A 10335-nucleotide genomic window follows, 5' to 3' on the forward strand; every position below is an offset into this window, starting at 1 on the left:
AATAACGAATAAACCACGAGAAAACATGCTCAAGTATGTAAACTTGCAGCAGAACACATTAATATTGTTATTTTAAATTTGCTAATTTATAACTATTAATTATTATTATCAGTCCTTTTTTTGACAGTTCTACAGCTGTTACCTGGATGGGATGAATTTTTATTATTTATTTATTAATTAATTTTTTTAATTAATTTGCTTGAATTAGAACTACATTATTATGTCATTATTTGTCCCATTTTTATCTAAACAATTTAGCATTTTTTTAACTTTTTAAAATGCCAAATTGTTTATGACATATATGACTATTTATTATGTATATATTTATGATTAATATAAATGATAAATTAATAAATAGGGCCTAACATTAATTATAATATATTAATTTATCTGTCTAATCATGTCTAAAAATATAATAATTGTCTACCAAGCTCTGATAATGCATGGAATATTATATTAACATTTTCCACATTTTAATAAAACAATAGGCCTATACCTGTAGAAGCACGGATGTGTCTGTCACTTTAATGGTGTGGTTCACACAAAAATGAAATTAGTCATAATGTACTCGGGTTGTTCTAAATCTGCATCAAGTTCTTTCTTCTGTTGAACACAAAAGAAGATACTTTGAAGAATGTGTCTCAACTAAACAGCTACTGGTTTTAACTTCCATAGTAGAGAAAAATACTATCAGAGTCATTGGGGACCAGAAACGGTTTGGTTACCCACATTATTTGAAGTATCTTCTCTTATGTTCAACAGAAGAAAGAAATTATTACAGGTTTGGAACAACTTGTGGGTGTGTAAACGATGACAGTTTCATTTTTGGGTGAACTGTCCCTTTAAGTCAGACAGTCCACCGTGAGCAACTGAATGCTTCTCTGCAAGCTGCGCGTTCATCAGTAGTTACCGGACAGACACATTGATAACTTTCCCGTTCAGCTCTACATCTGGAGAGTCTTGTGTTCAGAGGGCAGATGTGAGCTCCAGATGTTTTAAACCGCGCAGGTTTAGCGCATGCTGCGCTCGTGTGAAAGGGCTTTAACGGCGCGCGCTCTGGAGACTCCGTCGCTATGGAAACAAAAACGCCAAAATCACACGCAAATGAGCTTCTCGAATACTTCTTATGAAATTGATTTCATTATAATTGCTATTAGTATTATAAACAGTGCAAAATACTTGTTTGTTTATTCAACTATGTGTTGGCCTTTGTAAAATACGGGACAAATCGCATCCCGTATTGATTTGATCAGTTTACCTCTAAATACGGGACGATTTTAAGGGACGGGTGGCAACCCTAGTTATACGGTAAATTCCGTTTTTTTGACTGGATTCCGCGATTCCGTGGAAATCATACGGCCCTATTAAAGGCAACATCATATTTATGCTGCTTTGGCTTTTAACTCGTTTGAAACCCTCTGATAAAGCGAAAGAACAAACGGCATCCAGAATTCCTGTAAAGCCTTTCCGTTATTCCTGGAGGACGACAGCTCGGCCGTGTTAAGCGCGTCGGGAGACTGATGTTGGCGTCAGACGCTCCTGCGGTCCTGGATGGCGTCGACTCTCTGAGCGAGATCTTTGATCGAGGGCCGATCGCCCGGCTCTGCCTCCCAGCACTCCTTCATCAGCGCGTGAACCTGTGAGACACACACACACACACACACACACACACGGGTCACTCTCTGCGCTCTCCGCGTGATTCGCTGGCGGTCTCGCGGTCTTCACCTCGGCAGGACAGCCGTCAGGAGCTGGCAGACGGTAGCTGTGCTTCAGCAGATCGATCAGGTGATAAACGATCATCTGGCCCTGCTTGTCCTCCCCCATCTGCTCCATAAACACCTGACACACAAACACCACGCATTACTAGCGATCTTACTATATCATGATATCGCGATGTGAAGTCCACGATACGATATTTATTGCGATATTTAAAAAAGAAAAAAAAAGACAAATGAAGAATTGGAAGAAAAATCTAAAGTTTTGTAAATTTTAAAGTTAAGTGATTCCAGCTAATGCACTTTGAGAGTTCAAAATCAAGAGCTCCAACCCATGTTCTTAACTAAGAAAACTGAAGTCAGTGAATTGACTTGTAGCTGAACTTTAAAGGGACTCAACTCTCTTTTTATTTGTGATATTCTGTCTCACTGGTGTTTTAGGAAGCCAAACAAATTAGAATATAATAATAATAATAACAATGACAGAAGTAGCCATATATTGTAAAACAACTGCACTGTAAAATAAATGAAAATGAATATTTCATCGGTATATTATTTGAAATGAATAATATTAATGAATTATATGAAATATGAAAGTACAATACTTCTTTCCTAATTTCTACACCTGAAAGAGATATTTAGAATTTAGACTGCATTTAAACCGCTAGCTGTCAGCAATTCATACGTCACTTAAGCTTTTATTTTGAAGCAAAGCTCCAGCTTCAGTGAAAACAGGCTTACAAAAACACAAACACGTCTCACTACAAATCTAGTGAAACGCTGTAATCATCTGCCGTGAAAATAAAGCTGTGTTCCCAAACGTGCGCTAAACTCACAGAACGTGTGATAAACGAGTTGTCTGCATTCATTCAGTGTGAACGAGTCGTTCTGAGATGCAGAAAACACCGGATCACGAGCTGATCGTCTGAACCAAGTGTTTGAAACACGCAGCAAAAACAGACTTGCTTTCGGTTTGAGTTCGTTTGACGGATACTGTGCCAAAGCATAATGCCCCCAAACACAACTTTAAATGCATTTCATGTTAGAATACGAAGTTTAAATACATATTTGAAAAACTACACTTTTTGCCCGGAAGACCTATCGTTTCATATCGTCATGTGACCACGATAATATCGAGACAGTTTTGCTATCGTGATATTGATAATATTGTTACATCCCTATGAATTACTGTTACAGTTAGTTCTTTCCTGCCTTCATGTCTCGACTGTCATGGTGTATTATTATTATTATTATTGCAGTCAGCAGATGTTTATGAGTCTTGGGGTCTTCTATAGTACAGACCCTGGTAATGTGATTGCTGGTGATTTACTCTGACTGTCCATTAATTATGGTTGGTTTCTGGCAACTTCATGACGTTATGATGGTGAGCAGTAATGATGTCGGTCACTTACAGCTGGAGGACTGCAGCTTTTGTAACTGTATGTAAAGAGTTCGTAGAGAACGACTCCGAAACTCCAGACGTCTGACGCCACGCTGAACTTGCTCTCAGTCAGAGACTCCGGCACGTACCTTCATCATCATCAACACAAAAACACATCAATAACTCAAAAATCAGCATCTGATCATGAGACAATCTTGTAAGAACCGGGTCACATTTCACCCGAAACCATTGTGACAATCTGTAAGGAGAATTAAAGTCTATTTTTAGACTAGTAAGATTTTGTTTGCACTGCATTAGTTTTGCAGTCCTACGGTGGCCGAGAAGTGCAAAACAAATCACAATTCTGAAAACAAAATAACAAATTACAAACACAAATGCAAATATAAGAAACAAAATAACAATTCCGAAAACATTTGAGATTTTGGGAATGCATCGCAATTCTCTCTGGAAATGATTCTGAGCTTAGTTTTTAACAGCAGATGGCGCTCTAGGCTAGTTTTAACCGCACACTCAAACGCTCACGAAGAAGACCGCTTGTGCATTCGGCCGAATCATGTAAGTGGTTAAATGTACTTGCACTTTTATGCTTTTATGACACGAGATTAATGCAAACACAGCCCACTGTGAACACTCTTGTAATCCGCTTCAAACTTTATGAATGATTATTTTGTTCAACTGGTGTATGTGTAAGGATTTAGAAACGAGCAGAGTACGGCTGTTTCTAAAGCACGCAGCACCATCTGCTGTTCAAAACTAAGCTCAGAATCAAAGCAGAATAATTACTCGATTCGCGATGCATCGATTTATTGTCCCAGCCCTAGTAAAAAAGGCTTAATTTTCATTAGGCAGAAAATCATTGCTTGTTGTTAGTCTCCTGATTTTGGGGTGAAATATACAGTGGGTACGGAAAGTATTCAGACCCACTTAAATTTTTCACTCTTTGTTATATTGCAGCCCTTTGCTAAAATCATTTAAGTTAATTTTTTTTCCTCATTAATGTAGTTCTATAATAAAACAAATGTTGGCGGATCTCCTCACCAGAAGATGGGGCTCTCGCCTGGCTCGTGGACGGTGTAATACTCCTTATCCTGAGGAAGAACTTTAGTCAGGCCGAAGTCTCCGATCTTCACACGAAACTCACTCTCCACCAGAATGTTCCTGGTGGCCAGATCTCGATGGACGTAGCACTTGGACGCCAGGTAGTCCATGCCCTAAACAAACACAGAGACAGAAGCACGTCACGCTCAGCTCCTCTTCTTCATCGGTCTTCATGTGTGTGAGACAGGAGTTCCAGCACCTTGCAGATCTGAGAGGCGTACAGCAGAAGCTTCGTGTGGTCGAAACGCTCCTTGTTTTTAGAAAGATAATCTCTCAAACTACCAAATGGCAAAAACTCCATGACCAGCCGCAGGTTCCTACGACCTGAAGACAGACAGAGAGTGAATCAGGACCAGCATGCTCTAGTGCAGACAGTAGGACCCTATGATGTCACAGAATCCAGTCATAAAAATGGAATTTACTGTATAACGCGGAATATCACGGAATTTGCCACAATTGGAATGGATAAATCAAACGTAGGTCGGCAAACTTAAACCAAAATGCGATATACAGTGGTGTGAAAAAGTGTTGGCCCCCTTCCTGATTTCTTATTTTTTTGCATGTTTGTCACACTTTAATGTTTCAGATCTCAGGAAGGGGGCCAACACTTTTTCACACCACTGTAGAAAGTGTCTGTGAATATTAAGCTGCAAAAATACCATCTGAATATGATTTCTGCATGTTCTGCTTGTCTCTGTGTGAATGAATGTCACAGACGCGCAGTTTCGTTTACTACACGCATACTGAAACACGTCTGCCTCAATATACGAGTACATCATCTCTAGAACTGCTCCGAGAGTCACTTCATCAGCATTTTACCGTTTCTTTTGACAAAAACTATCATCATATCATATGCACACAGAAACTTAAAGGCATTCACAGCAACCCGTCAAAATAAAACGTTAAAGGTTTAACTTGACAGAAATATATTACTTATTGTAATGGTAGTACTAGTACTACTAATAAAAATATGATTAAAACTAGGTATGTAACGATTAACCGCGAGCCGGTTGAAAATCGATTCAAATATGTGACGATTCAAATCAGTTGAGATGCTAAACAAATCACGATTCAGTTAGGGGTAGGAGTTTATATGAATGTATGTCTGAGGGGAACTTACTGTCTTCAGAAAAAATTTCACAAAGAAACGTGCAGCATTTTGTCCAAGCAATAATAAAAGGACAAATTTAATTTATAATTTGTCTTAAATCTCATTGTCTTAAAACACAAAAATCGCGAATCGAATCGTGAGTTAAGTTAATCGTTACATCCCTAATTAAAACTTTTTTTTTTTTTCAGATTACAACATTATTAAAATTGAATGAAACCATTAACATGGAATCCAGAAAATTAATGGAAAACACATTCACAGAAGTAGGTAAAAATAAAACTGAATTTGAAAAAAGTAATAATGTCTTTCATAGAGCCTTAAAAATGTAATTTACTTTTAAAAACTGCTGTTAAATTGTGTAGTTTCATGATTTCAATTAATTAGACATGATTTTTGATTCATTTTTTAAATTTAACAGATTTAAAACAGATTCAAGAAAAATTAAAACGGAAAAAAACCTAATTTGGAAAAAATGAAACGTAAATGAGGAAAAACCAAAGTGATCTCACAGGCCGTAAGACAGACGCTCACCTGCGCTGTAACACACTCCCTTGTATCTGACGATGTTCTCGTGCTGCAGCGAGCGCAGGATCTCGATTTCCCGCTCGAAGTCTCGCAGGTGTTCAGCCGTGCTGTGCTGCAGCTTCTTGACCGCGACGACTTCGCCCGTGTTGTCCTGCAGCGGATCGTAGCGGCACTTCTCCACGCTGCCGAAGTTCCCCTGCAGACACACACCGACGGAGTGACGTCTGAAACACTAACGCTGATGATGATGATGATGATGGTGGTGGCTCACCTTCCCCAGCAGCTGGAGGAAGATCAGGTGTCTGGCCTCAAACTGAGTGGGTTCCTGGCTCTCAAACGCTCCGGCGAGACCCAGAACCCGATGCCTGCTGGGAACCGTGTCGCTCTCCACCAGCAGCTCGTAGTCTGTGAAACACAGACGCTGGGGTATTATTAGAGACGGCACAGTTCTCAATATAACATCGAACCGCTCGGTACGACATCCACAGTTCAATACGCTGAAGGATGCTTAGATCCATGTGTGTGTTGTGTTTTTGTTTTCATGTTTTTAACTCGTTTATAATCATTTATTCACATAATCATTAGTCATTCATATGATTTATTATTTGATTGTTTTTATCATTATATCATTTAAGTATTTTTATTGTTTATTCATTTATTATGTTTATTCATTCATTCATTTATTATGTTTCTATATTTCATATATATATTTGTTATTAATTTTCCCTAGCTTATGCATTTTCATCGTTGTTCAGTCTCATGCGTGTGGGGTTTCATGAACTGTTTCGTCTGTATGAATAAGAGCTAGATAAGAGGGAATGTTTATGGAAACCCAAGGTTTATGGGATGTTGCTGTGAAGCAGTTTTGGTATAACAGCACATGTTGAATTTGTGCTGGTCAGACGAAGTTTAACATTGAGACATACGCAACTAAGATTGTTCAATAAACTCTTTTTACCATCATGACTTCGTCTCCTGCTTCTGCTCTTCTCTGGCTGTTCTCGGTCAACTTCTTGACTGACAGAAGACTGCTGAACACTCATTTTGGGTATCAACAGCTCTGCTGACCAGTTGTTCTGGTACTGGACAAACTGATATTTTCTGACGGGATCTGGCGTCCGGGGCTGGATCCTAATTATTATCTGGTGTGGAGACCCGATTTCACGTGCTGAGATGAAGAAATGCCTCCACGCTTATATTTGAAAAAGCAACACACGCCGATAATACCTCTCTCAAAAGAAATGTTAAGCAGACATATAATAATCCATGCTTTTTCCAGTGTACAGAGGTTTACAGGAGTTTTTTTGTTGTTAATTTGTTGCAAAAAAACACTGATGTGCCAAGCTTGATGATGATGATGATGGTGGTGGCTCACCTTCCCCAGCAGCTGGAGGAAGATCAGGTGTCTGGCCTCAAACTGAGTGGGTTCCTGGCTCTCGAACGCTCCGGCGAGACCCAGAGCCCGATGCCTGCTGGGAACCATGTCGCTCTCCACCAGCAGCTCGTAGTCTGAGAAACACAGAGACACAGGCGTCACGCAAGTGCTGGAGTATCATGGTGTTTGCGCGGCGGTGCGTGTGGTGAGCGTCACCTGGCGTGAAGAGGCTGTTGAGGTCTCGGATGACGGCTCTGAACGAGGGCCGCTGCAGCGGCTCGTACTCCATGCAGCTGTTGATCACGCTGGCCAGTTCAGTCCACTTCGGAGCTGGAAGCTGGTGCTTGTCTTCGTAGAACAGCAGCTTCTGCACAACACACAAGAGCATCAGTTAGAGTCAGCGACACGCAGCGCAGACAGAAGCGCGGAGGGGCCGCTGCACCTTGGACCCGTCGTACGCCACGAGCAGATGTTCTCCGCTGCAGTAGATCTCCCACAGCGTGGTGCCGAAGCTCCACTTATCTGCTGCAAAACTCAGGCTCTTGCTGTCCTTCACACACTCGGGAGGAACCCACGGGATCCGGTCCACCAGAACTACAGACAGAAGAGCACAGACACACGTCAGGAGAAACACCACGACTCCTCTCCGCTCAATAAACCAGTTCTGTCTGGATTCGATCCTGTACTGTTCAGACTGGACGCGTTTTCTAAACCACACGAATACGGCTTCGCTCACGTTCTCTGGGCTGGACGATGATGCTGATCCCTGGGTCACTGAGCTTGATGAACGGAGGCGTTCCCATCTTTCGGTCTTCTTCTCGGGTCACCAGAACGTTCCTGGCGCAGACGTTTCCATGGATCAGGTTCTTCTCCTCCTGCGGATCAGAAACACGCAGTGATTATCACGTCTCTCGTTAGTCTGGTGCCATGCAGTGCTGGGGAGTTACTTTTAAAAGTAATGCATTACAATATTGCATTACTCCCTAAAAAAGTAACTAATTAAGTTACTACTTTGCTTTTTATGGAAAGTAATGCGTTACGTTACTTTTGAGTTACTTTTTAAATCTGGGCAGGGCTTGCGTGTTTGTTTTTAACATGAAGTTGTAAAACAAATGTAAATACTCTTTCACACCAAAACTGGAATGAATGCGCGAAGAAAGTTCAACACTATTCAGCAATAACAAAAATTGATACAAATGTGTCATTTTTGATTATTAGTATGACTGAATTGGATCATTGAAGGTCAGCAGCAAAGACATTGGTTAATAAAATGGGATTAAATACATAAATGATATTTGTCTTATTTAACATATTTAATTATTGCAGGTTTGCGTCATATTCTGAGTTTGCATTTGACTGTTTTTATAGATTGTGAGGAACACTGTGTTTGTGTGCAGTGAGATGAGTAAACACATGTTCATATTTAGTCTAGAACTACAGTAAGATCATGTTCACACACAACACTTACTCCTGATTTCTGTCACCATGGCAACACCAGAGCTGTCACTCAATACATGGAAACAAAGTAACTGCTGTTACTTATTTGAAAATGTAACTCAGATATTTCCTTCTAAAATTAAAAGTAATGTGTTACTTTACTAGTTACTTAAGAAAAGTAATCTGATTAAGTAACTCGCGTTACTTGTAATGCGTTCCCCCTGATACTGCTGCCGTGATTCTGTGTCGCTCACCAGGTGATGTAGTGCCCATGCTAGCTGCTTAGCCACCTCCAGCTTCCAGGTGATGTTGATGGTGTTGCGGTTTCGTTTCAGGTACGTGTCCAGAGAGCCGAAGCACACATACTCCTGCACCATGATGTCTGAAAGACACGCAGACGCTTACACACCTGACAGAAACATGCGTGTTTGTGTGTATGTGTGTGTGTGAGAGAGTGAGTGTGTGTCTGTTTGTGTGTGTGTGAGAGTGTGTGTGAGTGTGTGTGTGTGTCTGTTTGTGTGAGTGTGTGTGTGTGTGTGTATGAGAGAGTGAGTGTGTGTCTGTGTGTGTGTGTGTGTGTGTGTCTGTGTGTGTGAGTGAGTGTGTGTCTGTGAGTGAGTGAGTGTGAGTGTGTGAGTGTGAGTGTGTGTCTGTGTGTGAGTGTGTGTCTGTGTGTCTGTGTGTAAATACTCTTTCACACCAAAACTGGAATGAATGCGCGAAGAAAGTTCAACACTATTCAGCAATAACAAAAATTGATACAAATGTGTCATTTTTGATTATTAGTATGACTGAATTGGATCATTGAAGGTCAGCAGCAAAGACATTGGTTAATAAAATGGGATGAAATACATAAAGGATATTTGTGTTATTTAACATATATAATTATTGCAGTTTATATCTGATTACGTAACTCACATTACTTGTAATGCTACCCCCAATGCTACTGCTCCACACTAAGAAAAACAATGATTATTTTAAGAACTGTTCACAGAAAGCTTCTTTGGGGAACCAAAATTGTTTGTCTATGGTATCACTGCAAAACCCTCTTTTTTGGATTGAAAATGTATATTTCCTTCTAAAATTAAAAGTAATGTGTTACTTTACTAGTTACTTAAGAAAAGTAATAAGTAATCGTAACTCGCGTTACTTGTAATGCGTTCCCCCTGATACTGCTGCCGTGATTCTGTGTCGCTCACCAGGTGATGTAGTGCCCATGCTAGCTGCTTAGCCACCTCCAGCTTCCAGGTGATGTTGATGGTGTTGCGGTTTCGTTTCAGGTACGTGTCCAGAGAGCCGAAGCACACATACTCCTGCACCATGATGTCTGAAAGACACGCAGACGCTTACACACCTGACAGAAACATGCGTGTTTGTGTGTATGTGTGTGTGTGAGAGAGTGAGTGTGTGTCTGTTTGTGTGTGTGTGAGAGTGTGTGTGAGTGTGTGTGTGTGTCTGTTTGTGTGAGTGTGTGTGTGTGTGTGTATGAGAGAGTGAGTGTGTGTCTGTGTGTGTGTGTGTGTGTGTGTCTGTGTGTGTGAGTGAGTGTGTGTCTGTGAGTGAGTGAGTGTGAGTGTGTGAGTGTGAGTGTGTGTCTGTGTGTGAGTGTGTGTCTGTGTGTCTGTGTGTGAGTGTGTGTGTGAGTGTGAGTGTGAGTGTGAGTGTGAGTGTG

General features: G+C 40.7%; 1 protein-coding gene across 1 annotated transcript in view; it reads right to left on the minus strand.

Annotated features, from left to right (window-relative positions):
• Nucleotides 1-1326: 1326 nt before the first annotated feature.
• Nucleotides 1327-10335, minus strand: part of LOC107693475 (tyrosine-protein kinase JAK2-like) — a 25975-nt gene continuing 16966 nt past the window's right edge. Inside the window, exons 14-23 of the mRNA XM_016492879.1 lie at nt 7963-8101; nt 7669-7820; nt 7443-7593; nt 6123-6256; nt 5858-6047; nt 4415-4539; nt 4156-4328; nt 3128-3245; nt 1726-1839; nt 1327-1637 (exon numbers count right to left, since the gene is read on the minus strand). Coding sequence (XP_016348365.1) covers nt 1530-1637; nt 1726-1839; nt 3128-3245; nt 4156-4328; nt 4415-4539; nt 5858-6047; nt 6123-6256; nt 7443-7593; nt 7669-7820; nt 7963-8101 — 1404 coding nt within the window. The 3' untranslated portion in view covers nt 1327-1529. The remainder of the gene's footprint in view (nt 1638-1725; nt 1840-3127; nt 3246-4155; nt 4329-4414; nt 4540-5857; nt 6048-6122; nt 6257-7442; nt 7594-7668; nt 7821-7962; nt 8102-10335) is intronic.

This window comes from Sinocyclocheilus anshuiensis, unplaced genomic scaffold (genome assembly GCF_001515605.1).
Source record: "Sinocyclocheilus anshuiensis isolate Anshui unplaced genomic scaffold, SAMN03320099.WGS_v1.1 scaffold1582, whole genome shotgun sequence".
NCBI classification, from domain to species: Eukaryota; Metazoa; Chordata; class Actinopteri; order Cypriniformes; family Cyprinidae; genus Sinocyclocheilus; species Sinocyclocheilus anshuiensis.